Raw genomic sequence first — 21,990 nt, forward strand, 5'->3', positions numbered from 1 at the left:
TAATCAGCTGTCACACTATGCCATGCCATGTGAGAGAGGTTGAACGTGGTTGGTTGTTGTTGTTATCTTCTAACTAACTAGCAGCTAGTGGAAGCTAAATATATGTGTGTGGGTCACGTGGGTTAGGGCTTGTGTAGTAGCTCCAACATGCCACAGTATTTTCTGATTTCTATTATTTAGCTAGTAATCTTCAATCAAGCAAGCTTTACACCTTTCACACAAAACTTTTGAAAAAAACCTCCGTATAGAACCTTTAGACATGAAGAATTCAAATTCAATATCATTAGATAATATTTCATCATAGAATTCTATTAAATACGTATTTTTACACAAAATAAAACTATGGAAAAAAAAATCACGGCGGTCTATCGAGACCACCAACATTCCCGGGCTGCACAGTTGAACGGGCGGTTATGAAGCTTTATCGATAAGAAACTAGCTGTGGCGGGGAAGCTCCGGCTGGGTGCGGCTCCCTCCGATGGAATATGGGAACAATTCACAATTCTGGGGAAAGAAATGTTTATATATAATTAACTGCCTGTATCCAACTCAATTGATAGAACCATATATACCCGCAAAGTACAACATTATTGTTAAAAATTGTTTATTATTATTCTCAATTTCCCCTTACCATATTATATTAGAGCAGCTGCCACGATTCCCAACGAATACATTCTCATATGTATAGACTCTCCTGTTAAAACCGTCAGGTAAAGAGAAAAAAGTATTAAAAAAGACACCATGTCAGCACAGGATCCTGGCTTCATCGCAGCTCTGGAAGAGGCCAAGAAGAGCGCTGCAGTAGGCGGCATCCCCATCGGCGCCTGTCTAGTCGCCAGGGACGGCAAGATCCTGGGCCGCGGCCACAACATGCGCGTGCAGAAAGGGAGCGCTACTTTACATGTCTGTTCCCCTTTTTTTTTTCCCTCTTGTTGGTTTATTCTATTGTTTCGAAATTCGTTCATTCTTTAGATAATTCTATATACGGGGAGTATAACAAACAGGGGGATATTTCAAAATTATACCCAAAATGACTCTCCATACTGAATTACAATATATAAGTTAACTAAAACCAAAATTCCCGCCTTAATAGGGTGAGATCGCCGCACTCGAAAACTCCGGCCGGCTACCGGCCTCCACCTACGTTGGCGCAACAATGTACACCACCATGTCCCCGTGCGACATGTGCACCGGTGCCTGCGTGCTATACAAGTTGAAGCGGGTTGTGGTGGGTGAGAACACCACGTTCATGGGCGGCGAGCAGTACCTGATTAATAGAGGGGTGGAAGTTGTTGTGCTGGATAATAAGGAGTGTATAGAGATGGTGCAGAAGTTTATTCAGGAGAGGCCTGACATTTGGTGAGTGGACTGGGAAGACGGCTATTTTGTTTTTTATTTTTGCTTCTTGGTGTAGTCTATTGGATTGTGCTGATCGGGTTTTGTTTATTAGGAAGGATGATCTTGGGCTGTGAGACTATAACGTTGGACTGGATAAACGCAGAGGTAGAAAGAAGAAAGGGGGTTTAGATTTTAAATATAGGCGCGGACTTTTGGATTGGATTGGATCACCATAAACATATGTCAATGCGTTCTGTATGTTGATTTTTTCTAGCTGATGTTTGTGTACATATCATGACCGTAAACAAGCTCGAAGCTTCCCCCCTTGATCTTTTCTATCTAACTTTTTGTAACCTTCCATTGGCCCTTTTATTCTCTCATTCATGCGGATGTTAGGCGGTGAATTTCCCGGAAGTAGAATTTCAAGTCCTCTGGGTCAACAAGAGGAGTAATTCCTATAATTCCTGGGTATTAGTATCCATACATCTTCATTTCCCTTTCCAAACCAACTAAATCCATAGGGTAATATGATTTACGTACCATGACCCAAATTTGCAATCCATCCACGCTTCTCACCCCAGAAGCCCTGCACCATATTTTCCACAATCGCAGTAATCGACTCACGGGTGCCATACAAGCAGCCCGGATCCGCATTGCCCTGCAACGTAACCCTGCCTCGGGCAATTTTCATAGCTTCCGCCGGATCATGCAACCAATCCAGGCCCACAACATTATACCCAGAGTCACACAGCGCATCCAGCGCATACCACGCCCCCTTCGCGAAGACCGTCATGGGCACGACCTCCTGGCCCATCCCCGCCAGCCTCTTCGGCAAATTCGCAGAGATATAGCGCAGATATGGCAGCGAGAATTCCGCAAACGACGACGGCGACAGCTCGCCAGCCCACGAGTCGAAGACCTGCACGAGTTGCGCACCCGCCGCGACCTGCAGGGCAAGGTATTCGACGCAGATCTCTGCAATCTTCTGCAGCAGCGCCTTCGTCGCCTCGGGATATCGATACACCCACGTCTTGGACTGGATGAACATTTTGCTCCCGCCCCCTTCGACCATATAGCAGAGCAGGGTCCAGGGTGAGCCGCAGAAGCCGATCAGCGGTACGCGGCCCTTCAGCTTGTGTCGTGTGAGTGTGATGGCTTTGTAGACGTAGTCGAGTTCTTTTGCGACGTCGACTTTCTTGTCTAGCACCTGGCGGTACTGCGGGTCGTCGGGGGATTTTAGTGGTTCCGGGAAGCTGGGCCCTTTCTTGTCGATCATTTCGACGGTCATTCCCATGGCCTGTGGGATGACGAGGATGTCGGAGAAGATGATGGCGGCATCAATGAGCCCTGAATAGCGCTCGATGGGCTGTAAAGTGAGAGTGGAGGCGATTTCGGGGGAGCGACAGCATTCGAAGAAGTCATTTTTGGCCTTTACCTGATGGTATTCGGGGAGGTAGCGGCCAGCTGTGGGAAGCGGTGTGTTAAGTTAGTAATTGGTCCTATCTGGCTATGAATTTTTTTTATGATTATTTCATTTTTCCGTCCTACACCATCGGGTTTCATCGTTTCTCTCTCTTTTCTCTTTGAATAGGTGCAAAGGCCGGGAGTTGAAGGGATTGGAGGGGGAGCGGTGGGGTAAAATTGGCGAACCTTGTCGCATAATCCATATTGGAGGGCGTTCTATCTTCTCGCCTAGAAATCACAACATCAATTAGCCACTATATTAACTGACGGGATCTTAATGAGCATGTACCTCGAGCAGCTCTGAGAAGAAGATCATTTTGAAGGGGTTCGAATTGATGCGACGACATTTTGGGGGGGGGAGTGAGTTGGTGTTGCGAATGGAGGAGAGACGAGAGAAAATAAGTTGTGACGAAATAGTTCCGACTACTACGGAGCCTGGAACGGGAAGATTTAGATAAAGAGTTCGAGAGCAGGCATTTATTTTCCACATGCAATATTCCCCCCCTCTTATCCAGTCATATCTTTTTATTTTGTTATTTTTGAAACAATGGAAATAATATATACCCAGAAGTTGATTAATTAAGAGTATCAGGTTCCTGTTTCAATTGTTTATAAAATTTTCTCTATGCGCAGATTTCATAACTTGCATACAGGACTATAAAATCGGGTAGTAGATTCAATGAACGCTTTGGGGAATTCATTCATCGTCCCCTTTCCCCCACTTCCTCAGATTCCCGACACTATATAACGTAGGTGTGAGGGCCTGCGCATGCTTTTTTGCCTCCTTTTCATCTTCAGAACTAGCTACAGCAAAAGTACCACGATTGCTGACCGCCATGGCCATCTTGCTGTCAACCTCTGTCCACTTAAACTCTTCTCGTTCCCACGTTACTGAAAACACCTGAAGAAGTTGTTGCTCTGTATCTGGCGATTTTCGCTGGTCCGTTGTGGATCCAGGCTTGTGTACATTGTCGACCGATACGATAATGTTGCCCTTGTTATCAGGTGACACGACCCCAAATGCATTCCCTGAAAGATGGACGGGTTTTTGCGCGGTAATGTTACCATCAGGATTAAACCTGAATGGAAAGAGTTTTGGGATCCTGGCGCGAAAAAACGTTAGCTTATCGACGTTCATACATACACATCCAAATATCCGGTCTGTATTACCTACCCTTCTAAAGTTACGAGAATTGCACCGGGTGCCTTCTCGCTCAAGGAAGAATTGTCTGTAAAGGAGACCGTATATATTCCATTTATCGCAATTCCTGGTGCGGACGGTTCCGCTGCGGTAGCAGACTCTTCGTTCGATTCCTTAACAATGCCGTCTAGTGGAATCGGAATCTTTTGCAGAAGTTTTCCTTCTGCCCAACGCCACGCCAGAATATAATCATCCCCCCCACCGGATACTAAAGTCGACGCGCTCCATGGCAGGACACATAATCTACTCACAAATGCCGTATGACCTAAACAGTAGGTCTGAATTATATGGGATTGAGGGGGCCCTCGGGAGACCCGAATATGCTCATCTCGGTCTGCAGTTATTATAAAAGGTCGGCAAACAGCGGATTCGGAATCGACGCCTAAGTCCACGTATGCGACGTCAGTGAGCATGGACACATGTCCTAGCAGTAGTTTGAGTTCGAATGTAGGGCTGGCTTTCTCAGTTGAAATCTTCGCGCCGAGTTTCAGCTGCTGCTCGAGCGCTTGCAGATTGCGCTTCGTATGAACTGTGAGTACAGAAGCAGATGGCTGAGCTGGGTGTGAGAGCTGCGCGCTTTTCTTGGGAGGTGGTTTATAGTCTTCTCTTGGGAAGAGTGGGAGAGAGTAGACGTCTCCGAATTTATCTCCACATATAATGGTAGATTCGTCGCTGGACAGTACAACTGCGCATGGTCGTTTGGGCATACATCTATGCTTTTGTTAGTACAGTTGACGAGTATCTTTTCATGTTCCGAGGTTTATCAAGTAATACTTACCGTTCGCTCAACTGAGAGAGCACTCCGCTCGTGTTCACCTCAAAGACCCGGATGCATTTATCTTCTGCAGTAACTACAACGACGTGGTTCCCGGATTTTGAGGCTGTCACAATTGGGATCGTCGACCAGGCCAGTTTCGACTCTTGCGATTTATCTGGCCCGTTTGCTTTACCCTCGTATGCCGTGGTTCCTTCAACGCTGGCAGCTTCCTGTTGGGTTGTTGGTGAAAGTTTCCGCCTTTTCTCACGAGGCTCACTACTTTCAGCATTGCCCTGACTATGCGAGTCTGCATTGGTTGCATGAGGGACCTTGGTCGCCGCCATCTCTTTATTCGACGGCCAGACAGAGAGCGACTTACCTGTGTGGCCATCTAGCACATAGAGCCTTGGTCCAGCAGCGCCCACGAGGAAATTTGGAGCTTCCCGCGCCCGATTTCCCAGGCATTGTATGCACTGGAAGGGGTGCTGGAAAGGCATGGTCTGATAATTGAACTACGAATGCGAACGTATGTTCTAAGGATCGTTGTTCCGCTGTGTAATTTTTCTTGTCTGTCTCGCGGATGATGCGCTAATGAAGTCCGGTCTTGGCGAGTTCTAGGGCCTGTTGAAAGCTCGCCAAATGAACACGATGTGGTAATAATCCGCAGATGAATCAGATCTATGCTAGCTAAGAATTTTGCAACTGAGGAAAGGGGTACGGAGTATAGTCTACTGCGTATATAAGAACAATTAAGCGTAGTTCAATTCATCTTCCAATGGAAGGGATCTACTATCCACGGCTTGTTTCTGGCGGGTTGGGCGATGGATGGAGTGAAATCCACGTGACCGAGGCTTGGCCCTAGTTAGCCGAAATCCACAAGAACAAAAATCCCGATCACAATCTTTCGGAAAAAGATTAACCATCACCAACCTCTATATCAACACCTCCAATTCCCTCCCACGATATTTACCTCGCCCTTAAACATCCTATCTTCATCCCAATAAGAAGACATGGGGGGCAGGTCCGCTAACAAATCTGCTTACTTCGAGAAGCTGAAGACGCTGCTCGATGAGTACCGCTCAGTCCTCATCGTCACCGTCGACAATGTCAGCTCGCAGCAGATGCACGAAATCCGCCTCAGCCTAAGAGGCGAGGCCGTCGTTCTCATGGGAAAGAACACCATGGTATGCCAATCAAGAAGCGATACTCCCTCCCGGAAGCGGATTGCTAACAATTGATCTCCAATTAGGTTCGCCGTGCCATCAAGGGCTTTGTCGCGGATAACCCAGAATATGAACGTCTCTTGCCTCACGTCAAGGGCAATGTTGGCTTCATCTTCACCAACGCTGACTTGAAAGAAGTCAGAGAGAAGGTTCTTTCTAACAGAATTGCTGCCCCTGCTCGTGCCGGTGCCATCGCTCCCTTGGATGTCTATGTCCCTGCTGGCAACACTGGCATGGAACCCGGAAAAACCTCTTTCTTCCAGGCTCTCGGTGTCCCTACCAAGATTGCTCGTGGTACCATTGAAATCACCGCCGATCTAAAGCTTGTTGAGGCTGGCTCGAAAGTTGGTGCTTCCGAGGCCACCCTCCTCAACATGTTGAACATCTCTCCGTTCACCTACGGTATGTCTGTTGTCCAGATCTACGATGAGGGCCAGACCTTCAGCCCGGAGGTTTTGGACGTTGGCGAGGAGCAGCTGTTGGCCACCCTCCAGTCTGCCATCCGCACCATCACCACCATCTCTCTGGCTACCAACTTCCCCACCCTGCCATCCGTCATGCACTCGGTTGTCAACTCCTACAAGAACCTGCTTGCGATTGCGGTCGAGACCGAATACGGCTGGAGCGAGATCGAAGAGCTCAAGGATCGCATTGCCAATCCTGAGGCCTATGCTGTCGCTGCTCCAGTTGCCGAAGCTGGAAAAGGGGAAGAGGCCAAGGAGGAAGCCAAGGCAGAGTCTGAGGAAGAGGAAAGCGACGAAGAAGAAGGTATGAAAATAGCCCTATCACGGAAAAAATTTCTTGTCCGTATTTTCAATTTTCCACATGTATACTGACTGTTGGCTATAGGATTTGGTGACCTTTTCGGTTAAATGCAAAAGTGCATTGGTCGAATTACAGAACATTGAAGCAAACGAATGTAGTATATCTATAGCCGTTATTTCCTTGCGCATTAGAGCTAAATGCGAAAATTATGCATATTTTTGATCCAAGCTCACCTGTCAATGCGACTTGCAAATTGACATGTGATTTCGTTCATAAATTATATTTACGCGACGCACCAATGTTTCACGCCAAACAAACATGCCATACTCACCAATCCCAAAAACAAGTAGTAAGTGTATCCAAATATCCTATTTTCCCATTTTCTCCGACCCCGCACATATTTTTCCTAGTGATAAATGCAATACTCCCCCGCTTCCCTGGCGAATGATTAAATCTTTTTAACCCCAATTCTTCCATGAAGATCAACTAAATAGCAACAACAACACTCTAATTTTTTAATGACGCCTCACTTCTTTAACGCATTGTTCCTTCGCATTCTTCATATTTTTTAAAGTCTAGAAGCTAATTCAGACCAGGTTGCCATTCTACACGCTCAAGGTATAGAATTTTTCCGCCCTCCCTGGCTGACTCTGGCCCGATCTTTCGTAGAATTCTGCTTCCCCGTCGAGCAAACGAAGCACGTAGTCGAAGGCCAATTTCTTGATCTCCCCCTGGCCGTTATCCTATGTCAGGAAAGGGATAAGAATTCGTATAATATAATCCATAAAATGGGTTTCCCACCTTGTGCACGCATTTTTTATTGTTGCTTTTCTAGTCATTCTTGTGACTCGTCTTATGTGAATTCAATGTCAAGCCAACCCTTATTTCCAACTGAGTTTGGAGGATCATCTATTACGAAATGAATACAGCCCAAATTGCTGCCACATACATACCTTTGTTCCCTACATATGTGACTTACTGTAACTGGAGGGTCCGAATCTCATCGTTTCATATAGCAAGTTATTTATATCTGTGGCGTTCTGGTATCCGTTTCCAGTATAATGCGAGGGAACGTATTCAGGAAGAAAGCGGTAAATGCGGAGGGGTCATCACAATCGGGCACGGGACGATGCTAGGAACATGAACAACAACATATCAATAGTCAAATTTGCATCAGGTTATATCACTGGCATATAAATACAAGCGCGGCAATATCCGTCTCCCTATCCTCCCGCTACGTACAGTACAACCAATCGATTCCCCTATCCCCCACATTGCTTGGAGTAAACAACAGACATAAACAACATATCCCAAAATGTGTTCATCTACTGTCCCCATTTCCAAGTCTACTTTCCCCCACCTTCATCCCCACTCTTCCCAAACCGTCCACCTAGTCCACCCAAATCCCTCCGAAAGAACTTTCCAATATTTTTGAGATTCTCATTCAGGTTCGTTGACCCCAGTCCGGTACCTTCTATACCGTCCCCTCGATGCCCTAAGCTTGCCCCTAACCCGACCACCGGAGTCCCCGTCCCTGGTGGGGAGGTCGCTGTGGGAATACCGGAGCCGCCAACGGCAGAGCCACCCACAAGAGGAGTCCCCAGCCTATCTACACCATCTCTGGCTGCGGATATGAGAGCAGAGCCGAGGCTTGAAGCATCGAATCGGCCTGGAAGAGCGCCTGTTGCTAGTGAGGTGCCGCCAGCTCCACCTAGGTTGCTCAAACCCAGGCCTTGGGATACAGAGGAGGAGGGGGCGGTGGACGACGGCGCCGGGGGCTGAAACTGTGTGAAGAGCGGATTGTTTTGTTGTAGGTTGGATGCGTGGCGGTCGGACGATTTGTGGATTTGAAACAGTTCCACGAGTTGGTTTTGTTCCTGTTTATTTCGGATTCCTTTGACTTCGAGGATTCTCCTGAAGTTTGTGTCGCTTCGGTCAGCGATGTGAATGAGATAAGCCTGTACCAGGGCTTCCGGCGGGGTGGCTCGGACTTGGAGAGTCTTGAGGAGAGGGTCGACTTTTTGGAAGGATGTGTTGAGTCGCTTGGTGAATCCGGCTGGTGGGGGCGAGAGAAGATTGGCGATTCCGCTTTTTATTGTGTAAGCGTCAAGGAGCATCTGTGAGATTTGTTAGCTGCGGGAAAGTTCGATTGTCTGATTTGATTAAGGAGGAGCCGCTCTTACTTGCTCAGCACCAGTCTCTGATACGGGCTTGCACTGGAAGATATTAGCCATGTAGGTGCTTGAAAGGTGCTCCACGAAATTATCAGCAAATGCTCGCGCATACTGCTGCTTATGCAGCATTTTTAGGATTTCCTCAGATTGTGACTTGGCACTGCTTAACAATACTGCAACAAAGGAGCTCTGGTCGCTGACGGTTTCTAACTTGTTCCAGGCTGTATTTCGCATCTCTTTCCACGATGGTTCCAATCCAACTTCGACTTTTCGCACCAGTCCGCGTACAGCTGAACTGGCAATGCCCATAAAAGCATCGGCTTGGCTCTGTAGGTCGACACTTTGCTTAAAGCGCTCGTCGATCCGTCCTTTAATTTTATCTTCGAGCTGGTTGCATGTGGAGTAGCAGTAATCGGCTGTGTTTAAGACAAGTATCAGGTCTTCTAAAGAGGGAGTTTTGGAAGGAGTCTGTCCACTTGCGCGTTCAGTGACGAAATACAAGAGCACTTGCTGGGCATATTGATCCAAATATTTTGCAAATAGCTTCGACAGCTCTGATAAACTAGCACCGGTGGATAATTTCGCACACTGTGCGAGGGATTGTCGATAAAATGTGAAGAGTTCGGTAGAAGAAGGAATAACTAGGCGTGACGTAAACTCCTCATCTGGAGGTTTTATTGGTTGTTGTCGATATTTCGGTATCAGCGCAGATAGCTGTTTGTCCTGAGCTTCGATCCATACGCTAAGGTACGGTTCAAAAGCTTCAGATATCGACTGGCCAAATACAGGAGATTCACTCGATGTAAATGTGTCGGAAGACGCACGAGATTGCGAGGTGAATCGCCTGTCAAGGGACTGTTCAAAATCGAGGGTCGTTTGCAGGCAAGAAAGGAGAAGGTTAACGTCCAACGTTTGCCCACTTCGAACTGATCGGGATAGGATCCCTTTAAAATCTTCCCGCGTCCCTTCACAGAACACATTTGCTAGGATTTCGCCGACTTTCCAGGAAGGAGGAAATATTGACGCATGCTCTTCATCGTACGTTTTTAACATTCTTCTGAACCAAGAATACCTTCTCGAGATATTATCTAACGACCCTGCTTCCTCGTTCCCTCGAAACACCTGGCGATATTCTCTCAGTTGCGTGTTGCAGTACCAGGTTATTAACCTTGATTTGGCCATATCCCCGAAGACTTCCATAACCAAACAGCCTTCGGTCAATACGCCCTTCCTTTGCGGGATCTCCCCCTTTGCAAATATAATCTCGAAATCTTCACACACTTGCTCGAGTAGCTCTCGCTGAATATCAGCCACATTACGGCTCAGTGTAGCAATCTGATCAATGGATCTATACGACTTGAAGTGGGCCATAAGCTGGATCACAGCAGCCAGTAGCTGCGCACAGTCGCGATATTGCCTTGATTTGCTCAGCGCTTTCAATTGCTCGTACGCAATAGTGAGCATTTGCAGTCTCTTCAATGCCGTCATCGACAGAGTTAAGTTCTTCTTCGCATTATCCAGTTGTTTAATCTCCGCTGTCATCTCTGTGATGGCTTGTTCTGTCTTTAAAGCCCGCTCGCGGACGTCATCAATCTTCTTAAATAGTTCAGTCATGTCTGTTTTTGCTGTTTGTACTCGCTGCACGCTTTCTGCATTGGAAGCAGCTTGTCGTTCGACGAGCGAAGCGATATCACTGTCGAGCTCATCTTGGTACGTTTGGAGCGCTTCGGATGTTTTGTATACTGATGCGAGGGCGGAGGGGTGAGAGAAGATGGCATTAAGGTGGTCTATTGGATCGTAGTCGGCTACAAAAATCACTGTCAGCTCGGTATATGAGATTCAAAGAACTATTGCTAGCTTGCCTCCATCTAGTGGATCCGGATTGGACACGCCGTTCTCCGTCATGAGGGCGGTGGTGGGTGACATCCCAATGAATTGGACGTCACACCCGGCCACATAATGCGGCTCACTCTGGTAACATGTGGTCTTATGCGAATACTCAATATATATGGTTCATAGGGACCATCGATGTAGATTGGTTGTTCTGTGAGCTATACATAAAGTGTTTGCCTGTAGATTATTGGACACAGCCGTAGATACGCAGGTCGGCTGAACTATCACGTGACATATTTGGAGATCTCCTTTTCAAACTTATAAAAATGGGGGAAATACGATATGTTGCTTATATTACTACAATTTAAGTATGGGACTTCGAAATAGTTTATGTAGTCGCTTATCTAACTGATACATCTCAGATAATTGTACCTTGCTACCGTGGCAAGTTGGTCTTCCATTGGTCCTGCATCGAAACGAATTTCTATATCTAACTGAACCTAACCCCTTTGAGTGCAGCAACAATACCGTTTCGTAGTGCCTTCAGATATAAACTTCAAAAGTAGCAAAACACAAACACCTGTAGCGCCCATTTGAGCTGGCTGCTTGTTCAGCAACAGCGCTCAGTCCAGCAGTTTCAATCTCTCTTGCCTTGGCCGCTTCCTCAGAATTACCTGATATGTTCCTTTTAGTGCTCCAGTAAATGACCGTCCCAAAATCAATAGGCGTTGCATGCTTTCTTCTATATCCCAACCCCTGCCAATAGTTCGCTATATGAATAGATTGTAATTATACTCCAGTCAAAAACGCATCCGGAGGGAGCTTTCCCTGATTCTGTCGAGTTTCCCGTGTTAGTGTCAAAGCAAATTATATGCGGGCATGCAATATGTGGATGCGACTCACCTTCAACTCTTCAAAGTTCTTCAACGCTGCTTCTATGTCCCAGTTGTTTCCAGACAAAGCCATCTCTGAATATGCTAATGTCATTTTCGTTCGGAAGCTGGTTTCCAGAATAGTTCGTTCCTTCTGGACCTGCTCTTCTGGCTTTCCAGGTACTGCTAATCCGAAACCATCTTTTGCCTCAGGATGAACTTGCTGGGTGGTGGGGATCGGGGTCGTGATAGGGCCTGGGATGGGAGCGGCGATCGGGGCCGGAATAGATGTCTGCGCAGCTTGTGGAATAGCTGCGTTCGTAGGAGGCTGTTCCGTCTCTGGAACAAATGCTTCGGACCCGCCAAATGCCCTCAAACAGAGCATGTCATTAACAACTCGTAAACCACCAACTCCACCGCCTGGTCCAAGGACGAAAGTACGATCAAAACTCCGCATTTGTGTTTTGTTCATAGCTGGTTCCTCAAATTCTTCAAACTTTCCATGGACGGTTATAAGAAGACCGCCAACCCCTGTGGCGCTCTGGCTGGTGGGATCGGGAAGACCAGGGATGGGATGGCATTCTATTAGCCACTCTTTTGGGTCTGCAAGAATATCAGGATGTTTCGTTTTTGGCAACGAGTTCCATACTTCGCGAATTTTTTCGGTACCAACGAAGATGCGGGCCATTCGCGCAGGGAGATGGCTAACTCTCAGGAGATTTCTACTTTTTCTGATGTACGAATCCCATCCTGAAACGTTATTTCCTCGCAGGCCTCGTGGAGCCACGGGATTGACGCTTAGTGAAAAGGTCGATTTGGCGTCGTAGATCCCACTCACCAGGTCGTTTCGATCGTTGTCAAATCCAGTAAAAAATGCTTTTACGAAATTTTCACCAATTCGGGATTCATCTTGGAAACTAGCAGGTTGGATCGGGATCGGAGTTTTCCGTTGAGCAGCTATTTCTTCCGTTGTTCGCACGGTAACATTATTTAGCGTTCTGAGTCTGGGATACCACTTGAGCATAGTTTCCTTGAAGTTTGGGTCAGCGCTGATTGGGTTTCCTGTAAGATCGAGAAATTCGAGATCTCTAAATTTCCACCTCCAAGCAAGTAGTGATTGAATATCCTTAAATTGGTTGTTTGATAAATCGAGATGTTTAAGAGCTGGGAATGTTTGTGATAGCGTAGTAACAGAAGTAACATTCGGAAGTTTATTCTGAGCCAGGGTGACACTGTGGACAAGATCCCTTCGTTTATCGGGAGAGTCGAATGTAAGTTCGCATATTTTCATGAGAGCCGGAAAGAATTTAGACTCCGTAGCAGCAGTGTTGAACATGCCCATGTCGAGAAGGTCTTGATCGGTGCCAAGCTGTGAAAGGTTTAAGAGTTTCCCTGGCTCAGAGTATCTCTTCCTTAAAAACGCAGTCATTCTAGCCTTTGTATCGAGGGCGGCTTCCGATAGTGGTTTCTTTTGTGTGTGACTGACACTGGAGTCGCGGTATTCTTCAATAGTAAGTGGCTCGCCCGCAAAGCTCGAACCGTTGACCTTTAAAACCCATCCCACCTGCTCCGGGCGAACTGATATAATTAAAGCATCCCCTTCGACATGTGACTAGTTAACGTTAGCAAGGCTTAATAACCTTGATAAACTGAAGGAATCCAACGGTTGTACGACATATTTAGACAGTGTCTCAATCGTCGATCTGGGGCATTCGGCGCGAAAGGGTAAACAGCCCAGGGAGGATGTATCTGCGAATACGTCGGTGGCCGCTAGAATGTGGTGTTGCACATACCTTGGAAATTTTAAATCGTGAGTGGGCCGCAGTGCCTTGGTTTGGGGGGTGGGCTCTTCTCTCGAGGAACAAAATGAGGCTTTCAATACCACCGTCGGGATTCGAAGCCGCTTTGCTGCGTTTCCATCCCCGCACGCTGACTTGAACCAACCCTTTGCCCTGTGTCCGAGGGCGACCGTGTCCGATATTCACCTGGGAGGATGCATTGCTGAAGATAGCTTTTTCCAGTGCATCCAAAGTCTTTTCTTTGTCGCCTAGCCGTCTCGGCTCTCTCCTTTGACCCAAGCCCCCAGCTCCTGGAACAGCCCTGCCCCCAGAGTCACCACGCCCGCGACTTCGTCCTCCGCGCCCTCTTCCAGACACAGCGCCATCCATGTCCAGGTCACCATCCCGATCTACGCGAGAAGGGGCCCCTCGTTTGCGAATTCCTCCTCCCCGATCTGGCGTTCCGGTGCGGCTGCGGCCGCCTTTCGTAGCTTTTGAGCTATTCATTGTGCGGGGGACAGCTGAATTATCGGCCGTAGCATTCAGTGAGATGGAATGGTATCCGTATGGCGGGCAGGAGCGGGCAAAAGTAGGTTTTATACTCGCCCCTCAGAGGAGGCAGTCGGCATGAGGTTCAAATAGTTGGAGGAGTGGAGACGTTTGGCAAACAGGGCCAGCCGAAAGAGAATATAACGCGAGAATAAAATAAGTATTGGCTAACGGTAGAGGTATATGGGCTAAATACGGCGTTGTTAAGCTGGCAGGCAGCAAGCACGGGAGGGAAGAACGCAGAAAATATATGACCGGACAAGATGGAAACAACTTTTGCCCCTGTCAAGGAGGCTCAAGTGCGGGTGTCGCTTATTGGGCACTACTAAACGCGATCACATGACGCGGCTACTTTTGGCCTATCTGGCATCAAGTTCTGGCCAATCAGCAGCTGCTTTCGTTCTCAAGGTTGGTTTGGGATTCGAGATTTCCGGGTCTCCTTTTTTACTCGATAACTTTCTTGTACTATTATTATGAAACAAATTGGTAGTCTCTAACCTGTACACTCTTGGCGCTGCCAAACCTCGTCGAATGATTCATTCGCTGAAGAAGCTAAACCTGCCAAGTTGAGGAGGTACTTGGGCAATTCCTCTTGTTAATAACGACTAGATCTCGCCTTCAGCTCCCCCTCGAGCACTCGCAATCGCGCAGTTTCCGATACAATGCCTCCTAAGTCACGGTTTGCACGACTAGACGCTTTCACAAAAACCGTCGAGGATGCGCGGATACGAACCAGATCTGGGGGGGTTGTCACAATAACTGCACTGATCATTATCTTCTTCCTCATATGGGGTGAATGGTCGGAGTACAGACGTGTAGTGGTGCTGCCAGAGTTGGTTGTTGATAAGGGCAGAGGTATGTTGCCTCTTGCGAACTGAGGATATTGCGTGGGTGCAGAGCTAAGCCGTTCAATGTTATTTAGGGGAGAGAATGGAAATTCACTTAAACGTAACTTTCCCAAATCTACCTTGTGAGCTCCTCACCCTGGATGTCATGGATATTTCCGGCGAGTATCAGACAGAGGTTGTCCATGGTGTCAATAAATTGCGCCTCAGCCCGGCAGAGGAGGGAGGCCAGGTTCTCGATATTACTGCTCTGCAATTGTGAGTTACATATCTTTAATGCTTCTTAGGTTATGTAAATCGACAATTTAAATGCTAATAAAAGGTACGGGACATAGACACTCTAAAACCGACAATGCAAAAGACCTAGACCCAAATTACTGTGGCTCATGCTACGGAGCCCCCGCGCCACCCAATGCACAAAAACCTGGGTGCTGTAATACCTGCGATGAGGTTAGAGAGGCATACGCAGCGAAGCGTTGGTCCTTCGGACGAGGAGAAAATGTCGAGCAATGCGAAAAGGAAGGATATAGCGCCAACCTAGACGCCCAGAGAAAGGAAGGATGCCGTGTTGAAGGAGTGATCCGCGTTAACAAAGTTATCGGCAACTTCCACATTGCGCCTGGCCGCAGCTTCACAAATGGCAACATGCACGCCCACGACCTGAACAATTACTACAACACTCCCATACCGCATAACGTGGGCCATAAAATCCACTACCTCCGCTTCGGGCCCCAGCTGCCCGATGAGGTTTCCCGCCGCTGGAAATGGACTGACCATCACCATACCAACCCGCTTGATAACACTGAGCAACACACAACTAACCCCAGACTCAACTTTGCGTACTTTGTAAAAGTCGTAGCTACCTCCTACCTGCCGCTGGGATGGGATGACGACTGGTCTAGTACAGTGCATTCTAAGGTGTCCAACAATGTGCCCTTGGGCAAACAAGGGGTCAGTTTGGGCTCAGGTGGAAGCATTGAAACGCACCAGTACTCCGTGACCTCGCACAAACGGTCTGTGGACGGGGGTAACGATGCTGAAGAGGGACACAAGGAGCGCCTACATTCGCAAGGCGGTATCCCGGGTGTTTTTGTCAACTATGATATTTCCCCCATGAAGGTGATCAATCGCGAGGCGCGAACGAAGACTTTCTCTGGCTTCCTGACCGGCGTGTGCGCGGTTATTGGAGGAACGCTGACTGTTGCCGCGGCTATTGACAGGGCGCTGTATGAGGGCTCTGTGCGGGTGAAGAAGCTACATAAGAGCTGATCTAGTTGTCTTTTTTTTTTTTTTTTTTTTTTTTTTTTTTTTTTTTTTTTTTTTTTTTTTTCCTCGTCATTCTGCGTGTTCCGATTCGGTTTGTGTTTCTATTTCTTGTTTTCCTAGGTTTATTTAACCTATTTTGATCCTCGACATACTTTTACTTTTTTGCTTACTTCCGCAAAAAGGTCTAGGATCATTTTCGACTTCAGTCGGATTGGGATGGCGGATATAATTGAGATGAAAAAGGGGGAAAGGAGAAGGGGCGCCGGGCGGTGCGGTGTGTATGTGTGTGTGAATGTGTCGCGCGTCCTCCCCTTTTTACCTCTTCCACCCATCGAACCTAAACCAACCCAACAAAACTTTCATGATAGAGGAATCTCAAAATAAGTGACGTGTCAACAAATTCTACCCCCTTTTTCTCCATTTTTCTTTTTTTATTTTTTGTTCTCCAGCTTTTGTCACGAGATTTTATGTATGGCGTTTTGTTTCATCTTCCATTTTTTTGCTCCCAAATCCTTTCCATATATATTTTTCTCGGTGTTTGTTTCGAAACTGTACTCTACGTTATGCAGCGACGTGAAGCGAAATTTTTACTTATTTAACTTTTTGTCTTACAGCTGACAAGTAAGAATAGAATACTTTATTTTATTTATTATTACTCCCTTAGATAGTTTCATTTTTTACCTCTCTTCAATATTCATACGACACTTGTCAATGAACATGAGTCATATGACACTGTTTCAGTGGTCAGAGCATAGTTGCACAGACAACAAAGATCAAAAATGAGCTTCAGAGAAAGAGGGTGTAAATAAGAGTTCTAATACTTTTTTCATCAGGGGAAGAGATATTAAAAAGGAATTTTTTTAAAAACAAAGTGTGAAGATATGAAAGAGCATGGGTGGAACTGATATAGATATGTAAAAATACAGGTTTGTTGTGTGTTAGATTCACAGATTGAATATGGCAAGCATTATCTACCTATCTAGCATCCATGCAAAGTAAAACAAAGGCGGAATGGAAGTATGAGGAGGGCAAATGAAAAGGGCAAGCAAAAGAAAAAAAAAAGAAAAAAAAAAAAAAGAAAAAAAAAAGAAAAAAAAAAAAAAAGAAAAAAAAAGGCTGTGCAGGTTTGATGGTGCTATATGAAAACAATGAAAAGAAAAGAAAAGTAATAGAAAGAGAACAAGGAGGGGGGAAAAAATCATGCAGCAAGAAAATGACATAGCTCATCCCAAATACAAAAATGATAGCACATATTCTAATGATGGTTGATGCAATGATTGTATATAGAAAAACTGCTAGAAAAAGGATAACAGGCAACGGACGCAATGGACAGAATACAAGAATGATGTAAGAAGTATGGGAAGTATGGGAAAGCCGATAAGGAAAACGAAAGGGCGTCCGAGATCATTGAGGGACTCGAAAGAGGAATAACAGATAAAAAGATAAAATGTTTCAGCCGTCATTCCCGTAAGTCGACAAGAGATCTCATCGTATATACTATATATAATAGTTTCATAGATTACTTTTCTCTATTGCGTTTTTGTTTCCCGAGACTCATTTGGTTTAAACTGCTAGTGGTGTGGGGCTCCCAAACCCGCTTTATGATGAACTGGTGGCTGTTGGTAGTAAGGATTTGGCCGATATCCCGCTGTCGCTGTCGCTGTAGCTGTCACCGGCTGCTCTTGATACTGCAGCGGCGAGCGAAGTTGTTGGCTACTTAACAAAGATTGCTGGCGTTGGTGTTGGTCGACCGACCATTGGCTTGGTGATTGATGCTGGTGTGGGTAAACAGAGCCATAGCCACCAAGCGTACTATCGGACCTGTTATACTGGTAATATTGTGGTGTAAAGTGTGAGCTTGCTTGGTATTGTGCTGGCACGGGTTGTGATTGAAATGGTGATGGGGTTTGCGCTTGTCGATATTGGCGTTGGGCGATAGCTTGTTGGACCATTTGCCCGCTAAGACCCTCCTTGATAGCCCTTTTCTCGCGTTCTCGAGCGTCTATGGCGCTTACGAGGCTTGCGCCGTGAACCGGGGCCTCACTTTGGTTTTCACTACTAATGTTGAAGAAGGAAGACCCGGTCACGCGCGCGACATATTCTTGCTCCCGTGCGGAGAGTTGGGGGCAAATGTCAGAATGTCCGAACATTACACTAGCCCCACGAGAGTGTGGACGAGGGGGCATTTCCCGCATCATTGCTTGTTGTCGTGCTGTATTGGTCCAATCCCCAGACGGGGGGGGTGGTGTAGATCCTAGTCCAGAGTGACCCAACATGACAATGGCGCCTCGCGAGTGCGGACGGGCTGGTAGGTCTTGCTTCATTGATTGTTGGCGGCTATGGTTTGTCCAATCGCCAGATGCTGGTCGAGGTTGAGTAGTACCCGGCGGGAAACGAATGGGAGAGCTGAGCCAATTTGCACCTGCCTTCCGCTGGACAAACTCTTCAGGTGTGATATGAGGGCCAGGGCTCACTGACCCGCTCACCATCCCGGGTTGCCAGATGATGTTTCGTCGGTGGTCGTCGTTGGATGGAGTTTTCGGGAGGTGGGGACCCCGGCTTGTTTCCCTTGAAGGCCCTCGCCTTTCTCGGCCGATGGTAACATCTGAAGGAATCCGCTTGTGAGTTAACAGCACTAGCGTATCTGAGGTACTGGGTCGCCTCGTCGTGGGCATATAAGCCTGTGTTGGCCCAAAATCGACAGGGGGGATGTCCGGATTGTCTCTGCGAGAGGTAAGGGGGTCAGAACGTTGATAACGGGCATCACCAATCACTACTTCTGATTTTTCTGGCCCCTCGTCTCCAACAACTTTCAGTACTCCCATTCTTGGCTTTAATGACTTTTGCGACCGCCGCGAGACTGAGGACTTGTGAGAGCTGGCATAGTCAGGCGAGGACACTGAACTTTGGTCATATACGCTTTCTTCATCCTGGACATTCTCCACTGGTACCGTGGGAGACCGCCCTCGAGCTATGATTCTGTCTAATGCATCAATGTCAATCGCATGACGCATACTATCTAGAGTCGAAGCTCTTTCAGAGGGCGGACTTTCAGAACCATATGGAGTCTGGGCGACCGGTTTTGGGGAGGTTGCTTTGTGGGTATCGATGGAAAGAAAGTTCATTCCAGAGCTCTGGTTCTCATAGGAATCGGGACTCGGGGAGTTTAGGATTGGGCCATCCACTACAGGAGCGTTGTTGTCTTGGGAAGACGGCTTCGACGTTCTAAGGCTTACTTGGCTTTGGGTCGATAAATTCATATCAGTGGAACTTTTCTCTTCGTTACCAGCATTCTCCGCATCCCCTCGCTGACCTTGATGATACGGCTGTTGGGCCGAAGTTTGCTCACTCCAAGCAACTGCTGCCCCCGTCGCAGCCAAGTTCCTGGTCATGTTCATGTTCATATCGACCATTTGGGATAAGGTTCCTTGTGACAACCGGTTCCCTGCTTTTTGAAAGCCCGGTGACGGTTGAGGCCTAACAGGGGGCGCCTTTCTGGGATCATGAAGGAAAGCCGGGGGCATGGCTACAGGTGCAGGGGGCGGGCTCTGTTGATATCCATTACTGAGTGCTTGGCGGTCTTGGACCTGGTAGTTGTTCAGTTCGCTATTAGCACTATCTCTTCGAGTGTATCCGGTGGGACCAGATATTCCATCGTACTGAGAGTTTCTATGCATTGGCGGCTCCGGGGCTAGCTCAGCTTCTTCCGACAAACTTTTTTCACCAGATGATAGGGATGGTGGAGATCCTTGTCCGCGGTAGTGTCTATGACCCATCGAATTGCGATCTGGCGGAACACCCAATCCAGCTTTCGGAATTTTTATATTTCCATCGCTAGAGCGATTAGGTTCTGGTCTCCCTGTCAAAGAGGGCGGTGGTGCACCATTCGCAAACCTCAAAGGTACACCATTTTGCGACGCTATGCTATTTCGATTAAAGCGCCCGCTTCCAGTCATGCTACTCTCTCGACTATTATTGTTCGTCATTCGTTTAACGGTGACATCTTTTAGCGCCTTTCGCCATTCCCGTTCGGTCCAATTATTGCTTCCCTCGGTATGTATCAGTGTAGTCACATCAAAAATGTCGAGATATCCAGGTTGCCGTCGTTTTGGGAGCGCAAACATTAAACTTCGAGTATTCAGGGTATCCGCAATTAGTCTGGTTGGTCTTCCGTAGAGACCAAACGTATCATAAACCGGAAATAGCCAACGAAGCATCATCTCTAAACCGGAAACTGCAGGATGAAGCTCTGGTAGAACGAAAACAAATCCTTCAGCAGTTGATTCAGATTTGCCGTGTATCGTTATTCGGCCTTCGACCTTCACCAATGTGGATTGATCAATTAGTGGCCGAGACTGTGGGTAGATGGCAAATGCAGAGAACGCATCCGTGACTGTAGCGATTGGCTTGACCTTTTTGGTCTTTTTGGTCTCGTAGAATTTAATGTTGCCTTTCAATAACGGAGCGTTTCGATCATAGACTGACTTCTTCTTCTGCTCCTTTTTCAATCTTTGAAACTCCTTCTCATCTGGGGGTGAAATCACACACCAGCATCGTTTCCAAGGTGTTCCAGGGCTAAACCTGACACTCGCCCAGTCTTCATACACGAATTTCGTTTTTTCTAGGATATTCTTAATGCCATTCAGAGTTTTCCCCTTGCCTGCAATGAGTGCGCCAGTATAAGATTCTTGCAATATGGTATTTTCAAACATGGCTATGCGGATAGCGGCAGTCCATTGAGTCAGCGAATGTAGCGACGAGAAATGGAGAAGATATCGGTTCTTTCCGGCGGTTGATATACTAAGAATGTTTTGGAGAGGCTTGCTCATTTCGCTGCGTGTGGGTAGAGTTTCAATCTGGTCGCAACATTAGTTACCTGCACGCCGTAAACATGATCCTTATTCTTTTTCTTTTGCCTTTTTTTTTTTTTTTTCAAGGAGAATGCAGAGCCAACGCAATAAGGTGGGATTCGAAGAAAAAGTAACAAGGATGGTACATACCATTTTGATTGAAGCATCAGCCAAGTTGATGAATGTGGGTGGAACATCTTCGCCCGGACCAGCTGCGTCCAGCGCTGCTGAGTCCCATAACGAGAGAACAGTGCCAATCAACTGAGCAAAGCAATCCACCCATTGCCTCTCTTGGAATGATCGACCATCTAAACGACAATATTAGTCAGGTTTCATGTCCTTACCCAAGACTTCTGAAAACAAAAAAGGAACAGGGACATACGGATATCTAAATCGTTTAGTTTTAGAAAATAGCCTTCCTGGTAGAGTTTGTTCGTCTGGGCGTTCAGATGATTCAAAACGGGCTCTAGCTCGGGGATCGTTTCAGAGGGCACGTCCATGACGGACGGTTGTGGGTAGGCGGCCGAAACTGGCCTTGAACTCGTTCGGTCAGATTTCTTTAATGTATGCGACAGTGAAGCTGTTGCAGTAGGGGAAGGGACTTTGTTTATAGGAAGAGGGTCGGTATTATTCCTCTGATGAGAGGGGAAGGCGTTTGGGGATGGAGCGGAGAATCCATCGCTCTTCGAGGTGCCTTTATTGGCCGAGAGTAACGAGAAGACTATGGCATCACATGGGGATTTAGCAACCTAGAGTATCATGGGATTGCATGTGCGTGCAGTGAACAGAACTAGGAGGGGGGAACAAGGCATGGACGGATCGGGAGTACAAAAGTATACTCTAGCCATCAAGAGAGACGACAGAAGGGATTGTTCTATCTGCACCTACCACTACGGAGACCCATATTTGCGGTCGACAAGAGTGGCCCGATTCAACCAGGGACTGTGAGACGTCAGGGAGAAAAGCAGCAGTGACACAGATATATATATATATATATATATATATATAAATGTCTGTATCCCAACACAAAGTGTGATCCCCGTTTCTTTTCCTTTACTTTTTTATTTTTCGTTGT

General features: G+C 47.1%; 8 protein-coding genes across 8 annotated transcripts; 3 read left to right on the forward strand and 5 right to left on the reverse strand.

Moving 5' to 3' along the window:
- Positions 1–261: 261 nt before the first annotated feature.
- BDCG_01450 (cytosine deaminase) lies at positions 262–1,843 on the forward strand. The gene is made up of 3 exons (XM_045416961.1): positions 262–903; positions 1,094–1,359; positions 1,451–1,843. Exons 1-3 carry the CDS (start codon positions 742–744, stop codon positions 1,470–1,472), a joined length of 450 nt encoding a protein of 149 aa, XP_045273902.1. The 5' UTR covers positions 262–741; the 3' UTR covers positions 1,473–1,843.
- Positions 878–3,226, reverse strand: BDCG_01451 (uroporphyrinogen decarboxylase). The gene is made up of 4 exons (XM_045416962.1): positions 3,092–3,226; positions 2,989–3,030; positions 1,879–2,802; positions 878–1,793 (listed from the first exon to the last, which is right to left on the reverse strand). The coding sequence occupies exons 1-4, from the start codon at positions 3,147–3,149 to the stop codon at positions 1,720–1,722; spliced, it is 1,098 nt and encodes a 365-aa protein (XP_045273903.1). The 5' UTR covers positions 3,150–3,226; the 3' UTR covers positions 878–1,719.
- An 87-nt stretch (positions 3,227–3,313) lies between these two features.
- On the reverse strand, positions 3,314–5,615 carry BDCG_01452 (tRNA methyltransferase). The gene is made up of 3 exons (XM_045416963.1): positions 4,782–5,615; positions 3,977–4,714; positions 3,314–3,905 (listed from the first exon to the last, which is right to left on the reverse strand). The coding sequence occupies exons 1-3, from the start codon at positions 5,255–5,257 to the stop codon at positions 3,500–3,502; spliced, it is 1,620 nt and encodes a 539-aa protein (XP_045273904.1). The 5' UTR covers positions 5,258–5,615; the 3' UTR covers positions 3,314–3,499.
- Positions 5,480–11,277, forward strand: BDCG_01453 (60S acidic ribosomal protein P0). The gene is made up of 4 exons (XM_045416964.1): positions 5,480–5,944; positions 6,010–6,751; positions 6,833–7,097; positions 7,345–11,277. Exons 1-3 carry the CDS (start codon positions 5,771–5,773, stop codon positions 6,853–6,855), a joined length of 939 nt encoding a protein of 312 aa, XP_045273905.1. The 5' UTR covers positions 5,480–5,770; the 3' UTR covers positions 6,856–7,097; positions 7,345–11,277.
- BDCG_01454 (GARP complex subunit Vps53) lies at positions 7,691–11,013 on the reverse strand. The gene is made up of 3 exons (XM_045416965.1): positions 10,785–11,013; positions 8,932–10,727; positions 7,691–8,865 (listed from the first exon to the last, which is right to left on the reverse strand). Exons 1-3 carry the CDS (start codon positions 10,846–10,848, stop codon positions 8,095–8,097), a joined length of 2,631 nt encoding a protein of 876 aa, XP_045273906.1. The 5' UTR covers positions 10,849–11,013; the 3' UTR covers positions 7,691–8,094.
- Positions 11,057–14,428, reverse strand: BDCG_01455 (mRNA export factor mex67). The gene is made up of 3 exons (XM_045416966.1): positions 13,421–14,428; positions 11,659–13,239; positions 11,057–11,589 (listed from the first exon to the last, which is right to left on the reverse strand). Exons 1-3 carry the CDS (start codon positions 13,910–13,912, stop codon positions 11,545–11,547), a joined length of 2,118 nt encoding a protein of 705 aa, XP_045273907.1. The 5' UTR covers positions 13,913–14,428; the 3' UTR covers positions 11,057–11,544.
- BDCG_01456 (COPII-coated vesicle membrane protein Erv46) lies at positions 14,350–17,007 on the forward strand. Its single transcript, XM_045416967.1, has 3 exons — positions 14,350–14,809; positions 14,877–15,057; positions 15,135–17,007. Exons 1-3 carry the CDS (start codon positions 14,617–14,619, stop codon positions 16,066–16,068), a joined length of 1,308 nt encoding a protein of 435 aa, XP_045273908.1. The 5' UTR covers positions 14,350–14,616; the 3' UTR covers positions 16,069–17,007.
- Positions 17,008–17,636: 629 nt separating this feature from the next.
- Positions 17,637–21,819, reverse strand: BDCG_01457 (PH domain-containing protein; the record flags this gene model as incomplete). Its single annotated transcript, XM_045416968.1, has 4 exons — positions 17,637–20,921; positions 21,066–21,223; positions 21,298–21,636; positions 21,804–21,819. The coding sequence occupies 4 exons, from the start codon at positions 21,817–21,819 to the stop codon at positions 17,637–17,639; spliced, it is 3,798 nt and encodes a 1,265-aa protein (XP_045273909.1).
- Positions 21,820–21,990: the final 171 nt, after the last annotated feature.

This window comes from Blastomyces dermatitidis (genome assembly GCF_000003525.1).
Source record: "Blastomyces dermatitidis ER-3 genomic scaffold supercont1.2, whole genome shotgun sequence".
Taxonomy (NCBI): Eukaryota; Fungi; Ascomycota; class Eurotiomycetes; order Onygenales; family Ajellomycetaceae; genus Blastomyces; species Blastomyces dermatitidis.